Raw genomic sequence first — 22,232 nt, 5'->3', positions numbered from 1 at the left:
TAAACGTCACAGTATTATCGCTGAGATGGAAACAATGTTAAAATTATGGCGTAATAATCAAGTAAATGTGAAAAATTGTAAAATAATATAGGCCTAATTTGTTATACATATGTATTATCTAAGATTTTATTAAACATTTTTTTCTAAATTATTGTTTTCTTTAGTCTCCGGCCCCAATTAAAAATTATTTGTATGTATTTATATGCGAAATGACACCCCGACTTACGCGAATTCGACTTACGCGGTTACCGCTCGGTCCCACCTATCGCGTAAGTTCGGGGTATTACTGTATTAATTACTAAATTGTTAGTAAGTCTTTTAGAAATTACCTGACTTTCTACTTCAGCAGATTGTCTTACACCCCACTGGAAAGATCCACTTAAAGCTAAAGCAGATGATATTGCAAGTCCAATTTCACCTCCTAAAGACACTGATTTTGAAGAAGGCTTAAATTAGTATTCAAAGAAATATTATATTGAGTGAATGAAACTGCAATAATAATAATAAACAATATTAACTGTAAAATTAGCAATGATGTTTTTGTAACAGCAATTGATATATCAGATTTCATAGGTCAATAATAATTCAGTAAATGCTTGTTATAACGGATCACCATGGGATTAAAGAAATTGATCCGTTATAATGAAAGTCCATTACTATACAGTAGAATCACATTAGAATAGAGCTCGATAACGGATCCGAGAAATTATCTGCAGTTTGCAGATGTTTTCTCCGGGTCCAGATGCAAAATCAATGTATTTTTACCTCGTTTCAGCGGATCTGTTACTGCTAATATGAGGATTGTACTGTTTATAGTAATATATAGTAATATTGTCTTGATCATTTCTGTATATCGATATTGCGGACAAAAGTCAATTATCCTACGTAATGGACGAAATTTCATTCGTGAAGTATAGACTATAAGCCAGATTTTTATTAAACTTGTAAAAATAATATATCTACACCTATCGGTAAATCTAAAATATAAATGTAAAGCTTTCGTTTTCTTTTATGATCCATGACTTTGCTTTACACAAAAAACCAAGACTGCTTGTAGAGAAAATGAAACCAAAACTGAACAAAACTAGTCGATCAGAAAATGAAACCAAAAACTAGATGTAATGCAAAAATATAGTCTACATCAAAAACATTATTTTAGAATGAGTTTCATTGGGCTGCAATTTGAAAAAAAAAAAATTGTAGATCTATAAATTCCCACTGTCGTAGGACCGTCCTTCCTTAATCTCGAGAACGGAGTTAGATAGACGAAATACGACACCAGATATTGAAATCTTAGGGCTATGAGACCAGATTACCAGTGTAACTTTATATGAATTTCTGATTAACTATAAATAAACTTTCGATGCAAACCGGAATTCACGTTATTTCAATTGAAAATGTTTTCCCTGAAAGTAGTTAACAGACGACCGGCACGACTTTATGTTAAAGGAAAAGAATGATGTACAGTACAGGGGCAAGATACTACATCACTAATTTCAGGTGGTGAGCATATACAGTATTTTAAATGAAATAAATTATAAATATGACTAAAAATTGCAGCCCAGCATTGTGACGATGTCACAATAAATAATTGCTCGTATTCTTTTTGTATTTATTTTTTCCAATAAAGTAAATAAAACGATGACTGACATTAAATGAAATAAAACGGCGATTGAAAAGTCCGTAATAACGGAAGGAAAATGGTCTACAGGACCTGAAAAATAGTTCATAGTAACGGGAATCTGTTATAAAGGAGTCAGTTATAGTGAATGAGTTTTCCTATAATTTTGGCCGGACCTACGTCAGCCGTCCGTAATAACGCGATATCAGTTTTTACTGTAATAATAATAATAACCAATAATAATAGCATAATAAAAGTTATTTATTCACTTACAACCTGGAGCTAGAATAAGACCAACTGTAACTGTGACAATGTACAAAACGCAAAGCCAATCAAGATGTATTCCAAACCAACGAGTTACAGCCAAAAACAAAAACCAGGCTGAAGTATGTCTATCTTGATATTTATCAAATGCAATTTCAAATGTTCTTTGACATCGAAATGCTCTTATTGTTGCTAATCCGTAGAGTGAAGTGGTAAGATGAGAAAAAACTGGGCTTCGAGCTACATACGAAAAGAAAAATATAATAATTTATTATTAAAGAATTAAAATTAAATATTTAACATAATTAAATGGCAACATTTGGTTTTAATTATAAAAATATATTGCTTACTGATTCCTTCTAAACGTTTAATATCTCTTGCGGTGGCAATGAAGAAACGTCGAATAAATATGAACATAATTGCTAAAACTATTGTAGGTGCAATGAGATAATAATTTATAATTGCTACTAATACAAGAATACCAAACATATTGCAGAATATCTAAAAATTATAAAGAAAATATTATAAAAATATAGAAAATTTAAAATAAATTTCCTGATGTATGGATAATATTTAAATATTCAATTAAAATAATTTTGCACATAATTAAGATTTAAATCTTTTAAACATATACAGTATATAAAATTTGAATTTATTTGCTTTAAGAATTGAATCTCCTCTAATTTATACTCAAAATATCTCTTATAAGAATCTATAGAATTTCTTTCTTTAGAAACAAAAATAATTTAAAAACTCTTTGAAATATTATTTAAAAAGTTTTGTACTTAAATTGTCTAAAAGGACTATTTGTTTTTCTGAATTGTTTTCTTAATTTGCAGAACCAGGTCACCGGTGTAATAAGTCCTAGTAATAAATAAAGTCCTTGTAAAGAATTTAAATGCAAAACTATAAGATAAGGACACAAAGGCATAAAATTTGATATCATTGAAAAAATGTTTGCTTAATTATTTTATATTAAAATAAGGTATTCTTTGAATTAAAAATGAATATTTAAAATTAAATTCTATAATAAAAATTTACTATAACTAAATGTAATAATATACCATAATAAATTTATATTAATATAATTTAATTAGTTAGAACTTTTAATTATGCATAACTATTAAATTGGTATTATTAATTATAACTTTACCTACTATTAATTAATTAACTGCAGATTACTTCACAATTTGAATAATCAAAAAAATAAATAATGTATTAATTAATTAAAATACATTTATTTATAACAAATATTTAATCATTTAAAGAAAACTCAATTTCTTACTTTAAATAAGTTTATTGAATAATATGTTCAAAAATAAATGATTAAATGAGATTTTTTAAAATTTCACTGTTTATTGAAATTTTAAAATTTAATAAATTCTAAAACTAAACATTTATACTTATAGGGGATGACTAATATACGTGTATTTATATATAGATAAAATTAATTTAAAAACTTATCTGAAATTAAACTTGAGAAGTTATGAAAATGAAATTACAAAGATTTCATATTTCTCAACTTATCTTTTGACATACCTCTATACAGTCAGAAGCGCATGGAGGAAGTAAATCATCAATCATACCCAAATCCCGTGAACAGCGGTTAAGTATTGCCCCTATCAGAATTAATAGTTCTTGTTAGTAGACCTTTGAGTTATTTTAAGGAATATTAATAAAAAGCAGATATTACTATTGAATTTTTGTTATTGTGCAAAAATGTTAATTGATTATTTTATTAGTAATCAAATTTAGCATTTAAATATTAATAGTTAATAAAAATTATAAGGTAAAAATTAATTTTGTTATTAGTTTTAGTATGCACTTCATGCATTCAAACTCTGCCATAACATATCTATTAAAAAATATAAAAGCAAAAGTGTAAAACTTTGTTCATTTAATACCACAATATTCAACATTAATGAAAAATAATAAAAAATGAAAGTTAAATTCGTATGTGCCAGTGCAGGTAAAAGAATGAAATAAAGTTAAAAAATTAGAAATTAAAACTTCAAGAAATATTCTGAGATAACATGACTTCAGTAGTCCCAACATTCCTGTTTTATTAGTTGTGGGGCATAAATCTAGCTGTCCAAAAATAAATTAAATCTGTATAAATATATAAATGGTGCAGATAAAGCGATTGATTGATTCAATGTGTTTAAATGATTGCCTTCAATTGCTTTTGTGAAAAATAAAAATCTTTAATATGTATAAATGTATAATTTGTAATTAAATACAAAATTAAACATAATCATACAATTATTAATCATACAGCTTAAAATATATTTTCCATGTTTTAATTATTTTTATTAGGAAAATAAAAATAAAACAGTAAATACATTTTTTTATTAATTATAAGTTTAAATTATATGCATTGTTGTTATGTTGTGCTGTTTTTGTTAATCATTGTTATCAGTAAGATATCATATTTATTAGTTTAAGTGTTGCTTTTTATTTTTGTTAGACATAAATCATAAGCATTGAAATGTTTTTTAAACATATTAAGTAGGATTCTTTCTGCTTTAATTTTGTATAATTGTATTTATAAAAAATAATTTCAAATTTTATTACTTGTAATAATACAGATTTATTTATGAATTTTTTAGATTTTATTCTAACAGTTTCTATTCAAAGCTGAAACTTTAAACTTATTTAATATGTTACAGTAATAGCTTTTATACTTTTCCAAATTATGGCAAATGTTATAAAGTTAAAACATACCAAATCATTGTTTTCAACAAGAACAGTTATCCCATTCAACAGTCACCACATTTATATTGTGATGTTATTAGGGTATGCAATACTGTATATTAAATCAGTAATATATTCTATGAAGTACTGAAAGTATAATTTAGTCATTTGAATTTTTATATACTGTATTAACCAAAAGCTAAAAAGCTGACACTATTAAATATCAACCAACTTAAATTTAAATACCATTTTTATGAACCTATATAATAATTAAGAAATAATAATAGTTGTATGATTAATTGAAAATTAATCATACAACTATTATTATTTCTTAATTATTATATAGGTTCATAAAAATAGTTTCATAGTTGTATGATTAATTGAAAATTAATCATACAACTATTGCTCAATTATTAATCATACAACTATTGCTCAACTATTGCTATTAATCAATTGCTTTAAAAAGCATTTTTTAGAAAAATTAAAACAATTTAAAATTCAAAAATTAATATAATAAATCAAATTGCACAATTGACTATGTTAATGGCAGAGATTTCATAGCATGAAAATATTTTTAGTACTTACACTTATCATATCATCAGCTGTAATATCGAGTACATCATCAATAAAACCCATATCTCTACTAAAACGATTCAATACTTCTCCTAGTTTAAATAATAATTTATCATTTACTTCAAAAATTTATGATATTCATCATCATAAATTTCTGATGATAAATATCATTGAATTTTTAATATTTTATAAACTATAAATAAACCAAACTCTAATCATTTAAAAAATATTTTATAAACTATAAATAAACCAAACTCTAATCATTTAAAAAATTATAATATTTATTACTAATTGCATTTACAATAAAGAAATACACTATATCATCAAAAGTATTGGGACACTTCATCTTATTATTGAGTGTGGTCCTGTTTTTCATGATTTAGCTTAGATCCTATTTTTTCAATAATGTAGAATCTAAGTGCTATAGTTTATAGTAACATTCTGGATAATTCTGTGCATTTGTGGCAACAATTTGGAGAAGACGCTTTTCTCTTTTAGCATGACAATGAATAAATAAGGTCTTTTACAGACCTTATTTATTCATTGTCATGCTAAAACAGAAAAGCGTCTTCTCCAAATTATTACCACAAATGCAGAGAAAAATTTAATGAATGAGATGAATATAGGCAAATTTAAGTGGCCTTCACAGAGTCTTAATCTGAATTTCCATTAAACATTGGAATGAATTGAAGTGTTAACTGAAAGAAAGACCAATTTACCAATTTTAAGCTGACTTCACTGATGCTCTCTTAGAGAAATAGAAAAAATTCCTGCTAAAACCTACTAATATATAATAAAAAGTCTGTGATAGCAGCAAAAAATATGTCCACTTTAGTGATGCCTTAAATTTAACAGATAGATTTCAAATAAGAAAGTGTCCAAATATTTTTAATAATATATGCAACCAAAATCAACATATGCTATTTTGATAAATTTAAATATTTTGTTATTTTTGAAACCGTGCCAGTAATTTATTTCAATTCAAACACAAATTAAGTAGAAATTTATAAGTTATATATATTTATGATATGTAAATACATATAAAAATTTTCAGTTTTTTATAGTTCGTTGATACTAAAACTGAAACTGTCCTATTTTAAACATTATATTCATAAACAATAATTCATTTACTCTAATACATGTATCATGTTCTCATCTATACAGTGGTAATTTTGGGGACTGTATCATGAAACTAATATTTCAATAAGTTTGAAACTATTTTTAAAAAAACAGTAAAATTTATGAAAATTTTTGTATTTTAGAATTTATATAAAAGAATATGTTACAAAACATTTTAAGAATCTTATAATAAGAAAAAATGAATTAATTTTTAGAAAAAAAGTTTTTGTTTAATCTAATCCTTTCTGACAATATAAAGGGTGTTTCAAAAAGAATCATCCGATTTAAAATGATTATACAGTATTATGAAAAATAATGAAGATACACACTTAAGATTAATTTTATATTACAGGGCTAATCTTCAAGATTTTTTACATACTAAATCATAAGTGCTGAATATGCTCCCCTTTGGATGCATGGCATATGTCCAAACGGTAGTGAAATTCGTCCCAAACTTTTGCGAGCATGTCTGGATCCAGAGCCGTAACTAGCCATTCCTGTGCTCTGTGCAAGAATTTGCATTTAGGCCACTTAATTTATTTGGTTTTGTCAAAATAATAAAACATAACGTTACAATAGATTTTTAATAAGATTTATTTTAATTGAATTTTTCTGGCTTTCATTTCAGCAAATTCATTAATTACACCATCATAATTAATATTTATAACGATATTGTATTCTATTGAAATAATAGAAATATTGGATAATCGTTCTTGTCCGATAGTTGATCTTAAATAATTTTTTATTAAGTTTAACTTGCTAAAACTTTTCTCGCACGAAATAATAGAAACGAGAAGAGTTAGAAATATTCGAAAAGCGACATTGATATTTGGGTAAGACTCAATTAAACCAAAATCACGAACAACCTGTAGCATATTAAGCGGAGATGCAGTTTCTATATTTTGTATAAGAGTCGTTACTTCAAAATTAAAACTTTCAATTTCACTTGTGAATTCGTACTTTTTTAAATCTTTGCTATATTTAATAGCGAGATCTGCAGCCGAATTTTTAAATCAGCAAACTCATGCGTTGTATAGACCAGCCACAGCGAAAGCAAAAATCGTCACAGATAATTTTCATTTTTTCATAACGCCAATCTATTTGACACAATAGAGTGTCAAGAACACTGTAAATTTGTATTTTAAATAATTTTTCGGGTGTCAAGTTACTTCCTTCATCTGGTGTTTTATCTATTTCGATTATCTTAACTCTTGTTTTTCGTTTATTAAGAAATCCCTTTTCTATACTTTTTGGTTTGTTTTAAGAATATTATCAATAATAGCATCTGTTAATATTGTTGGCCATAAAGCTATATCATTTATTACTTCCATGTATCTATATATGTCGGAGCGTTTTTTTTAAAATCTATTTCTATCTTCTGCGTTTTCGCAATCCCTTTTTTTCAATAGCATTTTAAAGACTGCGGGAGCTCCTTCGGACCCTACGCGCCCGCACAGTTCGCTTACCGCAATTCCGCCGTTCAGGTATGAACGGCGGATACCACATATGCGTACCACTATAAAGCAAAAATTGATGTCAGCATTTCTGCGCGCCTTTTACAACCTCGAGACTAAGATTTTATTCGGGAGTTACCGTCTCAATTTAGTAATTTAAAAAAAATCCTCGGGCAGATTTATTTTTGTTACAAAATGTTACCTTTACAAATTTCTAGCTCTGCACACTGTAGAAAAATCTAGAAATACAGTTTGTATATCGTAATAATATTAGTAGTTACCAGAAAGCTCTATAAAGTAAAGAAAAATCTATAAATTTGAAAACTATAAACATAAATTTAAATTTCTCAAAAAATAAATTAAAATATATCGAAAGTCGCTACTTTTGGCTGATTTGTCTGAGGTCTCCGTCACATCACTACGTCCTTCTAAAAGTCGCCACAGTTGGGAACACTGGTGAGCAGACATCTAGAATTAAATAAGGCGAAATGTAATCGCCAAACCGCGCTGTAGAAAGGCAGAAAAATTTAAAATTTAAAAATATAATTTCTTGTGAACAGCAGTTTGTGCGACAGGTGCACCCGCGCAGGGGCCACTTGGAAGGGGGGCTCTGTCTGGATCTACTGCTGTCACCGCTGCTGTAATGCGGTTTCGCAGTTCGAACATTGTAGCTGGAAGAAGAGACACATAAACGGAGTCTTTTTTAAACGACCACAAGAAAAAATTGCAAACAGTGAGGTCCGGCAATCTAAGAGACCAGTTATGTCTTCTGAATCATTAGGTCCCATATGGCTGATCCATCGTTGGGGAATCTGTGTATTCAAAAATTCTCGAACTTCCGGGCTCCAGTGTGGTGGTGAGCCGTCCTGCTGGAAAATGAAATCATCCGAATCGGCTTTAACTGTGGGAAAAGCCAGTTTTCAAGCATATTGAGATATGTGATTCCCGAAAATATGGAAGTGACAGGTAAACTAAGCGCGAGGGTGCTTCCAAACGGCAATCGCGTAAAACTCGAGAATTTCCTCTTTCTAACAGTTCCACATTCGATCAAAACGGATTAAAAGCTAAATAGTTATGATTTTTTTTTAAATCGTATGATTCTTTTTTAAACACCCTGTATATATATATTATATAATTAGGAACTGTCAGCCAACAAACCTCCCAATTAACAAAAGCCTCAACAATGATTTACAGTTAAAACCAAAACATAACAAAGAATAAAAAACAGTGGAGTAGCGTGGATGTCAGCCGCTCCCTTATTTAGGTATCTCAATTTAAAAGACTAAAATCCAGTTTCTTCACAGAATAAATAATGAAAAATTTCGTTCTCATTTCAATCGGTTCGAATCGTAGGTGCGACAAAAATATGAAATGAAATGGTTCAAATTTTTACAAGATATTATTATTATTTATTGTGAAATTTTGCCGCCCCCTAAAAAGTGCCTCCCCTGCCGCCCCCACTACGCTACGCCACTGATAAAAAACATGATTTATGAAATAACGCAGTATATGTTAATGCAAGGTTAATGCAAGGCTGGATAAACATCAATCTTATGATGTGGATTCAGGTTTGAGTCAGAGGGTACCGAAAGTGGTCAATATCAATTCTCCATATTTCAGTCAAAAGCCGAAAATGTCTAATTGACCCTGAGGTCCAATTTTCGCAGTTGACTGAAAATGGTTTATTAAAAAATTATTAATCCATTGGCAGTAATAATCTCCTGATTTAAGTCTAACCTCAGATATTCTTCATGGGAGTCTTTCCTGAATATTTCAGGTTACATCTCTCATCATCCAACAATCCCCATTGTGTGCCTAACCGAATCTTTAATGAATATGGAAAAAAGCCTTCTTAAGCTGATGCCCACAAGCGGCAAAACTAATATGACAGTTAGCATTAAGGTTAAATTTTGTCAATCGCCATTCCAACTAGTTCAAAAATCCCTAGCTTTGTTTGAGTTTCCCCAGTAAGACAAGGCTATATTTTGATGGTGACAACATACATCATCAACCAATTGGATAATTAAAAGGCGGCTGGCTTTAGTTTATCATGTTTCTTGCAGTGACAAAAAATGGAAAGTGAATAAGAAACATTCAAGGAAATAATTTATTAATTGAAGAAGCCAAGAAAAATCTTTTTTGTGCAACGTTTTAGAAAGTGTTTGGATATTGTCAATCTAATCCACCATTGTTGAGATTTTCTTCATAAAGTTTTTTTATATAATGCAAGTTTAACATATGACAAAAGCATAATCTTTTTAATTTATTTTGTTGATCCGTTTAATTTGTATTGAATTATATATATCTACACTTTACCACAAATGCATTCAACAATGTATGGTGTAGTATTAATTATGGGAGAAAACATGATGAATTCAACAAACTATTGATTGACACTGGTAAACTCTGATATATACAATGGGATTGCTACAGTGACAACAGTCAGAAATGATAAACATCAAAAGTCAGCAACATTTGCTGTCATGTCCATTTCGCCACCTGTGGACATCGGCCTTTTAGTGCTCACAAAAAAAGAGAATTTTTAAAAATTGCTAAATCTCCAGGTTAATGTAAGTGTGAGGTTCCAAAAACGGGTTGGAATTAAACATTTATTATAAAAATTTATTAAAACGAAACTAGAAAAAACTTCCATTGTTAAAACGGATCAAAGGTCGGATTAGTTGTGCAAGCCGCAAGCCATATGAAACAGACGGGAAGAAAATACTATTAAATGTAAAACACTCCAGTCAAGATGTACGAGAGAGATATGGGTTTGTTTGTTAAGTTACGGCAACGCAACACTTAGGCGTTACTGCCTAGGGGAGATGCCTTTCGGGAAGTTTTTTTAAGGGTAACTTGCCTCTATTCAGGCGTTACAGACGTGGAGAAAACCCGGAAAACTCCATGTGGCCAGCCCGTTCTGGCGAGGCGCGAATCCACGACCGAACTCCCAGTGTTTAGGAAACTGAACAGCTTGGCCACTGATGGGCCTGGTTTGTGGGTGGTGGTGGAAACATACTGACAAACAGGTTCGGACTCGTCCTGGAACCTCAGATTATTCAGGATACTGATTAACAAATAGTCTAAAAATACGATGCACTTAACAGTCAAATTTGTATGCCATAATATAAATATGTTAGAAATGTCCGAAGTGGATTAGCCATTATTGCCTCTGTTTGTGTCATCCTGCTCGATCATATCCGATGCTGTTCCCGTTAACATATCTTTACAGACAAGAATATGTGATTAGTACAGTTTATATTATGCACTTTATCTGAAAACATTGGTATTGTCACATGAAAATAATTAGGACAAATATAAATGCAACGCTATGAAAAACAACTATACTTTGATATAAAGTCTATAAAACCCTCATATCAGTTCAGTGCTTTTAATGATTGCATGACTTACATGCACTACATCTCTTTTAAACAAGCCTTTATTTGTGCTTAATTTTGATAAGCAGCACGCATAGCCATATTTAATATTGATAATTTTCACACTGTTTATATAATAAACCAATTTAAGAAAACTAGATTCTGTGAACAAAAGACAATATCTAATACTAATCCAATCTAACTAAATAAGTTACTTACTCTAACTTAAGTTAAATAATTTAATTACGGTACTTACCAACAGGATTATTATCAAAAAATGCTATAGGAGCACGAATGATGCAATTAAACATGTTGTTATGAAGTTTTATGGATGCCTTCATGCACATTGTAAAAAATGCTATTGTACGAACTAATGATAGTAAAAACAATCCCCATATTAATCCAGAATACACATACATGTTAAAGTTACGAGGAGGTAGGATTATATTCATTGTATCGTTTGTATTGTTATTGTATTTAGTATGATTGTCAAAAATCTGTTTCTCTTTAATATATAGTTGCTCTTCATCAGTCCTAATAATTACAAAAAATTATACAAAAGTAATTAAAATGTAATAATAATATATGAGGTATAATCACATACTGTATTTAAATAGCATGTTAGCATTTCATAAATAAATATTTTATTGTAATTGAAATATCAAACCATAATATTAAAACTGTAATGAATAATAGAAAAACATACATCAATAGTTATTCCAAAAGTCAAAAAACAAAAAGATATAGGAAAAGTAACAAATTTAATGAATTTAATTTGTAAAAAATGACTTTACCACAAATATTAATGTGATAAGATGATAGAAATTTATCTTTTCTGATATAAACTATTTGTCTATATCATACGTAATTTAATATCCTATTCTTAAATTCTGTTACTGCTATTGTTTTTTTTTTAATTTGTGAACTTCTTTACAAAAATTAATTTAAGGATTTAATACTGTAACAATAAATAATTAAACAAAAATTTAAAGCAAGCATTATATAATTAGAAAAAACTTATTACAAAGTAATATAATATAAATTTAATGAATAATAGAGTATTTTATTACTTGTAAAATTTATTACAACCCTTTGATAAATATACAATTTAAAAATATTTTTATTTATTTAAATGTATTTCTTATATTCAAATAAATAATAATATTTTTTTTATTTTAGAAAATAAGAAAAAAGATCTGTTTGTTATCATATTTTATTTTAAAAAACTTTTTTACTTCTAACTATTATAAAATTGCAAAAACCTTAATTTTGAGGGTAGGAATGAGTTTTATAAAAAATTGTAAATGCTAATAACGAGTAAAATCGTCATTAAGTCCGACCCTACTGGAGATACACACAACCCCATTATCTCCCCACCTCTCGACTTTTAACCACCAAAATTTAGTAGCGTCAATCCCCTAATAAACAAAATTTCAAAAATTTGTGACAAAAAAGCACAGGAGTTAAGCTTCAAAGTGGGTGAATAAAAATCGTGTTCCCGACACATACACTAACATACAGAAATTATCCCCGAATTCTTTTTTGAATTTCTCGGTGGTTCAGGGTGTCCTAAGTCCAAAAATGCAAAGATCTGGGAGGTGGTTATTTTTTTGCGTATCACCATACTTTCCCTCTGTTATAACAGAGGAAAGTAAAAAGCCAGAAAACTGTACATGAATATTCTAATACAAAGCTGTGGTCCTGTTCTAATGTTTCATATTTTAAACATAGTAGAATTATATATAGTTTATTTGATTTCATTTGTTCTGCATTTTATCCATGTGCCTTGGATAACTTGAAAAAGTCCGTTAAAATAACCGAATGTTCGAAAATTAATTGTATTCGATTCTTTTTCGCCTGATGATTGTGACTGTAAGCTGTCGAAAGTACTAGCGAGTACGTCTTAACTACGTTAATTAATAAATCGTGTTTGTAACGCCGCTACACTATTGTGTTAATTATTTTATATGATTATTGACATGAAGTCTCTGCTTACGATTATAACGTTTTATAACCTTTTAGCTGTACTGTTCCTACTCAAATACTCTATCCAATACAAACATCTTTTTCTAAAGCAGAATTCAACTAGTTAAAATGTTATCGAAAATTATAGCAGTGCGTTGTGAATCACGTGATATTTTAAAAACCCTTAAAAAGAAATTTAGTAAGACGTATAAGATTGTGGTACAGTAAGACTCCGCTTAACGCGGGGGATGCGTTCCTAGATAACAAAGCGTTAAACGTCATTTTAACATAGAGTTAATAGGGATAGGAGAACATGCGACCAAAAATAAACCAATTTTACTTTAATTTTAAGTTATTTTTATATTAATTTGTATAACAATACATGTTAAATTACACATAAATATATGCACACAGAAATGTAAAGTTCATTTTTTAATTTTTTTTGTGATGAACGTCCTGACTTTTCTAAAATTAATGTTCTTTTGCGATAAAATGGTAAAGTTTCATTTGTCGCTTTTTTCTTTCCTTAAGCAAATGTCGGTAGCGGAAGATCGCATCGAAAACGCCTCGTTTTGCTTTTCCACTCCTTTCAAAATCTTGATCATTCGCTACAATTTGATCAACGATTTCAGTTATCGTTATCAAACTTTTACTAAGGAAATCTATAAAAAAATTTTTTGGGTTCTTCGTTTTTAGAATCTCTATTTTCCAGTTCCATANTTTGGTGAAGTTTCATTTGTCGCTTTTTTCTTTCCTTAAGCAAATGTCGGTAGCGGAAGATCGCATCGAAAACGCCTCGTTTTGCTTTTCCACTCCTTTCAAAATCTTGATCATTCGCTACAATTTGATCAACGATTTCAGTTATCGTTATCAAAGTTTTACTAAGGAAATCTATAAAAAAATTTTTTGGGTTCTTCGTTTTTAGAATCTCTATTTTCCAGTTCCATATGAATTCCATGTTCTGCCAGTTCTCGAAGGTCGTCGTTGGTAAGGCTCTCGCTGGAAACCTGCTGTAACTCCTCAATATCCTGCTCGTCTATATCTCCTAGTCCTGCTATATCGATTAGGTCGAGGTTGGTCAACCAAACGATTCAGCGATAGGCTCTTCTCGTTGAGAATTCTTGGATACCTTTAGACATAACTTCTTCCACACTTCGTTCGTGCATTTATCAGTTAATTCTTGCCAAGCGTAGTCGATATTTCCTATGGCATCCATGATTTTATATTTTTTTCCAAAATTGCACCAAACAAACATAGATTTAATAAAAGTACACCTTTTTGCCACCTTTCTCTGATTGATTTGTGTTCGCAAATAATCGTATTATATACGAACCAATAAAATGCAGCGATAATTTAAATCGGCGTAAAATTTGAGCTTTTTTAAGGCTTCGAGCAGACCGCGTTATATCGAATCAGCGTTAACCGTGGCAGCGCTAAGCGGGGTCTTACTGTACATGTAAATACAAAATTAGAAATTAAATTGTTTAAATAAGGTTACTCACAATTGCGGGATTTGTATGGTAGGTGTATTGCACGGTGTTACTGCAGATAAGTAGAGGTTCTCCTATATAAATAAGTCTCTTCGATCTGCAATGTTTAAGTAATTTGTGTGCCCAAAGTAGTAGATAACTCTGGTCTAATTAATACTTTTATAGATAATTCTGTTCTGGTCTGTTGTTTTTAATATCATCTTGATGTTCCAGGATACGGGATTGTAACATTCTAGTAGTAGCCCCAATGTAAATGCTTTCCTTCCTTGAGAGTACGTGTTGTAACGGAATTTTGTATAGACTCCCAATTTTTCATTTAATGTGAGTGTGTGTCTATCATTACATAACACTTCATAGTGTAGGTTGGGGGTTAAAGGCAAAGTAACTCCATGCTTTCTAAAAAGACGTGCTATTTTCAGTGATATAAGGTCCAAAAAAAGGTATTGGCGTTATACTACATTCAGTTCATTCTTGGTGCTGAAGAAAGTCTACGGAAATAAGTTGTTTTTGACCCGGTTATAGAGATGACGAAATCTGGAAGGAGAATAACCAGCATTGTGCACCTAACCAGCTCTATTAATAAGTTGTAATTCACTGTAATTTACTAATGTCTGGGTGGATAGGAGAAGGAACGCTCTGCGAATAAAAGAAGTAATTGCAGAGTTTACATAATGATAGGGCTGGAATGCAGTCGCAGGGATAATTTTCGATAACATTTCAATTTCATTTCATTTGTTTTTCGTTCTATCCACGTGCCTTGGATGACTTGAATATCATTAAAATTTGATGTTTGCATCAGATAAATCTGTCGTAAAGGCATTTTAAAACTGTCCTAAGAATTTACAGTAATTGTTTTTGAAATTTTTTAAAATGTAACTGATGAGGAATACAAATAAGCAAGAAATTAATTTTACAAATACAGTACAGTTGTGATCGGTTAACGAACATAATCCGTTCCAAGACTGTGTTCGCTACCCGAATTGTTCGTTAACCGATTATCGATTTAACATAGATTTTTATGGGAATTTGTTCTGCACACCCCAAAAAATAAATAAAAAAATTAAATACTTTCTTACTATGTTTATATATATATAATAATAATAATAATAATACATATATACATAGTCTTGCGTTTTTATCAGTCATGTTGTTCTTCCGTTAAAGAATCTGTCCAATATCAATTGCTTTTCTCTCTTCAGAATTTTTCGGAAGTAATTAATAGCATTGTCGTCGTAGAGATCCCCAAGCCTATTAACCTCAACGTGGTTTCGATGCCATTCTAAGACCGTTGTTCTGACATCCTCCTACTCCTTCAAAAATCTTTAATAGCAGATGTCGGCATTGATCTTCTAGCGTCGTCCTCTTTTTTCAGAAAAAAACATATCTTGCTGAGTTTCTTCGTGTTCTTCGTTGAAGAGCTCTTGGAGTTTTTCTGTCGTCAAATCAGTTTCAGGTTCCATTATGAGCTCTTCAATGTCATATTCATCTACAATTCGCGATCTCTAGTAATTGTCACAATTTCATCCATAATTTCATGTACATCATCTTCGTCTCTCTGAATGCAGGAGGGACACAGCTTTTGCCAAACAGAATTCAACTGTCGTTGAGTGACTTCTGACCATGCCTTTTAAATGAGCCGTATAGCCAAGAATATCAAATTTTTCTTTCCAAAACGTTTTTAATGTCATCGTTGAGGAGAACTGCATGCTTCAAAACACCGACGAAACAGTGCCCGAATGTACAATTTCTTGTAACCTGAAATAACCTCTTGATTCATTGGTTGAATCAACGAAATGGTATTCGGAGGCAGACACTGAACTGTCAGCCGGGGAATCTTCCAGCAAATTATCTTCAAGGTCTTTTGGGTGTCCTGGTGCATTGTCCACTAGCAACAGTGCTTTCAATGGCAATTCATTGGTCTGAAAGTAATCCTTGATGCTTGAAGCATAAACTTCAAACAGCCATTCTTTGAAAAGAGTCTGCGTGACCCATGCCTTTTTATTCGATCTCCACATCACTGACAGTTTTTCTTTAATTATGGATTTTTTATTTTTTTAATGCTGTAGGGTTCTTAGAGTGATAGACAAGAAGCGGGATAAGCTTCATATCAACACTAGCATTAGCTCCGAAAAGTAATGTCAATCGGCCTTTCATGGGTTTATGCCCAGGAATATTTTTTTCGTCTTTTGTGTCGGTTCGGCATACGTTTCCAAAATAAACCAGTTTCATCACAATTGAAAATTTGTTGTGGACAATATCCTTCTTTTTTGTGGACAAATTTGAGACAGAACTACTTCTTTATCTGCACTAGCAGACTCGCCGTGAATTACCACATGTTTAATGCCAAATCTCCTTCTAAATTTTGCAAACCATCCAGTAGTAGCCTTGAATTTTATCTCCTCATGTGACGAATGTGGAGTTTGTTTCTTCAGTTCTTCAAAAATTTCTCTAGTTTTCTCTTGAATGATAGTGATACTAGTTACATCTCTTTTCATTTCCTTTTCTTTTTTCCAAATTAAAAGCAATCTCTCCATTTTTTCATTGATGGCACATCTTTGTTTCTCGTATGTGATTTTCGTTACTTCTTTAGCTACTTGAGTAAATCAAGCCATACTGCCTGCCTAGAAACATCAATTCTACCTTGGCTAATATCTCTTGCTTGGTTTTTATGGTGAACACGGTTCTTAACACTCCACTCTTTTTAGGATTTATAATATTATCAATTTCTTTTTAAAATAAAAAGTTTAGAAAAGCACTTACAAAAATTCAGAGAACAAAAATCAACTAGCACACGAAAGAATTATTTAAATGTGAAGCCTAAATGAAATTCGAAATTTTGGTGTTAAAACGTTAACGAATATCCGATCGGACAATTAAAACTCTCACCTTTAGAAAATAAAAACCGACGCAAAACTTAACAAGTGCCGACGATCTCGCAAAGACTATAAAAACCATTTGTCAGAAAAGTAAACAAAAAGCTGGAATTACAAAGGAGTGTTTCAAAATTCGAAGGAATACTATCTGATCGGTATTGGGTTGACCGTCGGTTTCGACGTCTCATGTGCTCAGAAAGGTTTCGAATTGTCACCTGGAGACAAGGGAAAGCCAATCGGTATTCGTCATTTTACGTTGTTTTTTTTTGTGTTGTTCTGTGAGGTGGTCGTTGTCCGATTTGTTCGCAATCCGAACTGTTCGTTAACCGATCACCCACTGTATTAATATTTCTTAAACAAAAGCTAAGTGGAAAATATTGATACTGGAAAAAACAGCTATTATAAGAAAAATTTCTAAATAATCTACAATAATTTTATGTATAGTCTATTATATAAAAATTTATATGCAAAAATAAAAAAATTAATCATTAACTTTGCTTTCTTCAAAACAAAAATTTTGAATAGCAATATTCTTACCATTTTGAGAGCCAATAATCACTACCATTAAAGAGAGTTTGTGTTGCAATATATGATAAAAGAAGAAGAATTTGTAGAAAAGGTCCTGAACCAGCTTTTATATAAGATTTGTAAACTGCTACACCAACAGCCCCAGCAGTTTTTGTTTCTTGTTGCTGTTTAGGTGATTTGTCATCTCCAACTCTTACAGGCTACATAAAATTAGAAAGTTATTTTAAGAGATATAAACTAACATTGTTATCAAGAAAATATGAATGTAATATATCTATATCTATATATAAATCTTTAATAGCAGATGTCGGCATTGATCTTCTAGCGTCGTCCTCTTTTTTCAGAAAAAAACATATCTTGCTGAGTTTCTTCGTGTTCTTCGTTGAAGAGCTCTTGGAGTTTTTCTGTCGTCAAATCAGTTTCAGGTTCCATTATGAGCTCTTCAATGTCATATTCATCTACAATTCGCGATCTCTAGTAATTGTCACAATTTCATCCATAATTTCATGTACATCATCTTCGTCTCTCTGAATGCAGGAGGGACACAGCTTTTGCCAAACAGAATTCAACTGTCGTTGAGTGACTTCTGACCATGCCTTTTAAATGAGCCGTATAGCCAAGAATATCAAATTTTTCTTTCCAAAACGTTTTTAATGTCATCGTTGAGGAGAACTGCATGCTTCAAAACACCGACGAAACAGTGCCCGAATGTACAATTTCTTGTAACCTGAAATAACCTCTTGATTCATTGGTTGAATCAACGAAATGGTATTCGGAGGCAGACACTGAACTGTCAGCCGGGGAATCTTCCAGCAAATTATCTTCAAGGTCTTTTGGGTGTCCTGGTGCATTGTCCACTAGCAACAGTGCTTTCAATGGCAATTCATTGGTCTGAAAGTAATCCTTGATGCTTGAAGCATAAACTTCAAACAGCCATTCTTTGAAAAGAGTCTGCGTGACCCATGCCTTTTTATTCGATCTCCACATCACTGACAGTTTTTCTTTAATTATGGATTTTTTATTTTTTTAATGCTGTAGGGTTCTTAGAGTGATAGACAAGAAGCGGGATAAGCTTCATATCAACACTAGCATTAGCTCCGAAAAGTAATGTCAATCGGCCTTTCATGGGTTTATGCCCAGGAATATTTTTTTCGTCTTTTGTGTCGGTTCGGCATACGTTTCCAAAATAAACCAGTTTCATCACAATTGAAAATTTGTTGTGGACAATATCCTTCTTTTTTGTGGACAAATTTGAGACAGAACTACTTCTTTATCTGCACTAGCAGACTCGCCGTGAATTACCACATGTTTAATGCCAAATCTCCTTCTAAATTTTGCAAACCATCCAGTAGTAGCCTTGAATTTTATCTCCTCATGTGACGAATGTGGAGTTTGTTTCTTCAGTTCTTCAAAAATTTCTCTAGTTTTCTCTTGAATGATAGTGATACTAGTTACATCTCTTTTCATTTCCTTTTCTTTTTTCCAAATTAAAAGCAATCTCTCCATTTTTTCATTGATGGCACATCTTTGTTTCTCGTATGTGATTTTCGTTACTTCTTTAGCTACTTGAGTAAATCAAGCCATACTGCCTGCCTAGAAACATCAATTCTACCTTGGCTAATATCTCTTGCTTGGTTTTTATGGTGAACACGGTTCTTAACACTCCACTCTTTTTAGGATTTATAATATTATCAATTTCTTTTTAAAATAAAAAGTTTAGAAAAGCACTTACAAAAATTCAGAGAACAAAAATCAACTAGCACACGAAAGAATTATTTAAATGTGAAGCCTAAATGAAATTCGAAATTTTGGTGTTAAAACGTTAACGAATATCCGATCGGACAATTAAAACTCTCACCTTTAGAAAATAAAAACCGACGCAAAACTTAACAAGTGCCGACGATCTCGCAAAGACTATAAAAACCATTTGTCAGAAAAGTAAACAAAAAGCTGGAATTACAAAGGAGTGTTTCAAAATTCGAAGGAATACTATCTGATCGGTATATACCGGCTTGAGCGTCTATGTCGACGTCTCCCATACCTTTGAAAAGTTTCGAATTGTTGCCCGAAGACAAGAGAAGACCAATCGGTATTCATTATTTTACGTCGCTTCTTCTTGTGTTTGTTCTGTGGGGTGTTCGTTATCCGATCATGTGTTCGTTGTCCGAACATAAAAATCTTTCGCGAAGGTGTTCATTANTTTACGTCCAGTCAAACGAACTATTTTCAATTTGATCAATTTTCTGGAACGTTTACAATCGTTCTATAACCGAACCAATTCGAATACGAATTCGAATTCGAAAATTTTTAAAATCTAAATAGAAAATCTTCCACTTTCAACCACTTTCAAGCCCATATCTCCCGCACCCTTATAGCTATCGAGACGCAACCACCATAGTGCACGAATGGAGACTTGGGGCTACTACCACATACAAACATCATTCATGTGCGATGTGTAGTTTTGGCTGAAAAGTGAAATATAGGGACACACACGTCCATTTTTATAGATATAGATATATAGATATATATATAGATATATCTATATATCTATATAGATATATAGATATATACATCTATATAATAAAAGATATATAGATGTATATCTTTTATTTCTTGTTAATTAATAAATTTAAATCATTATGCTGTTAAAGTAAATGAGCAATTCATTTATGAATAACTGAGTTCATAATTTTTGAATTTATTAGAAACAAAATCTTTATTTAAAAATGAATGAAATGAAAAATTAAACTGAATTAAAATTATTGCTGTAAATTAATTTAAATTACTCACTTCACCTTCAAATTCACTCATAGCTAGAGAGCTATTTGATTCATAAAGCATTGCTGGTTGTGGGTTGGAAATGATTACATCTTCATCAGCTGATGAAAAACTTCCAGTTGTGTTCTTTCTACTTCTCGTTTCTTCATTTTCTTCTACTAGAGATCCTACATCTATTCCAGCTGTTACCAACTCTTCATAAGTTCCTAAAGCTAGGCATTTTCCCTTGGAAAAATTAATATTTATTAAAATGTAATCATCACATAATTTTAAATACAATGTTTTTAATTAAGAGAAAATTATTTGTAACTAAGGAGAGTTTACGCTTTGGGGTAACGGATTTTGATGATCTTTGGTGTAGAGGTAGTACACGATGTGAGTGTACTACCTGTAAAATACTAAAGTGCAATACTCAAATATAATCGAGAAAATCGAACTTAAAGTTTTGTTAGCACTTTATATATAAATTATACGTATTTCTATTCGAGCGTCCTGTGGCAGAGTGGTAACGAGTCTGATTCATAAGCTTGAGTTCTCGGGTTCGATTCTCGCGTATAATTTTTTTTTTAATTCATAAATACTTATAATGTATTTATTTATTTACTCATTCATTTATTTCTTATTATTTATTTATTTTAATTTAATTTCTACTATTCCAAGTCTAATATTTTTATACTTTTGTTGACAATAACGGCGCATTCTTGACACCTATGTGTCAACTTTCCCATCTAATTGTTATCACTAACGGTGACCGATCTAATTCTCACTAGGAGCGTTTTTTCTATCGGAGTTCTTTTTCACTCACTCTTTAACAGTTCGTTTCTAAATTTCGACACGAATAGACGTATTTGTGTAGTAAAACTTATTTTGAAAAATTATTTTATAATCGAAAAATGTCGTCAAGAGAAGCAAGTTCTTCACGTTGTGACGAAAAAACTGTTGATGATACCTTTTAAAAAAGCAGCATTTATTTGTTGTTCTTGGTGTAGACAGAATTTTTGTTTTGAATGTTTTTATCATAAGTATCATTCACGATCATGTACATCTGACAATGATATGTAATTATATAATATTGCTTCAATAAATTATATTCGTTTTTCTTGGTTATATTTGAGTTTTGCACTTTACAAGTTAGTATTTTACATCACTGTATAAAGAGTTATCATCAACAGTTTTTTCGTCACAACGTGAAGAACTTGCTTCTCTTGACGACATTTTTTGATTATAAAATAATTTTTCAAAATAAGTTTTACTACACAAATACGTCTATTCGTGTCGAAATTTAGAAACGAACTGTTAAAGAGTGAGTGAAAAAGAACTCCGATAGAAAAAACGCTCCTAGTGAGAATTAGATCGGTCACCGTTAGTGATAACAATTAGATGGGAAAGTTGACACGTAGGTGTCAAGAATGCGCCGTTATTGTCAACAAAAGTCAAAAAATATTAGACATGGAATAGTAGAAATTAAATTAAAATAAATAAATAATAAGCAATAA

The 22,232-nt window shown here is 30.7% G+C and overlaps 1 protein-coding gene across 1 annotated transcript in view; it reads right to left on the bottom strand.

Annotated features, from left to right (window-relative positions):
- LOC111631701 (multidrug resistance-associated protein 4-like) overlaps positions 1–22,232 on the bottom strand; it is an 85,268-nt gene that overhangs the window by 30,290 nt on the left and 32,746 nt on the right. The window contains exons 15-21 of the mRNA XM_023376007.1: positions 20,749–20,961; positions 17,968–18,158; positions 11,359–11,636; positions 5,165–5,244; positions 2,236–2,386; positions 1,895–2,125; positions 330–430 (exon numbers count right to left, since the gene is read on the bottom strand). Of these exons, the coding sequence (XP_023231775.1) occupies positions 330–430; positions 1,895–2,125; positions 2,236–2,386; positions 5,165–5,244; positions 11,359–11,636; positions 17,968–18,158; positions 20,749–20,961 (1,245 nt within the window). The remainder of the gene's footprint in view (positions 1–329; positions 431–1,894; positions 2,126–2,235; positions 2,387–5,164; positions 5,245–11,358; positions 11,637–17,967; positions 18,159–20,748; positions 20,962–22,232) is intronic.

The sequence above is a fragment of the Centruroides sculpturatus genome, unplaced genomic scaffold, assembly GCF_000671375.1.
Source record: "Centruroides sculpturatus isolate CEXI.00-Female unplaced genomic scaffold, Cexi_2.0 scaffold515, whole genome shotgun sequence".
NCBI lineage: Eukaryota > Metazoa > Arthropoda > Arachnida > Scorpiones > Buthidae > Centruroides > Centruroides sculpturatus.
The sequence above is the reverse complement of the archived record's forward strand: the minus strand, read 5'-3'. Positions and strand labels throughout refer to the sequence as shown.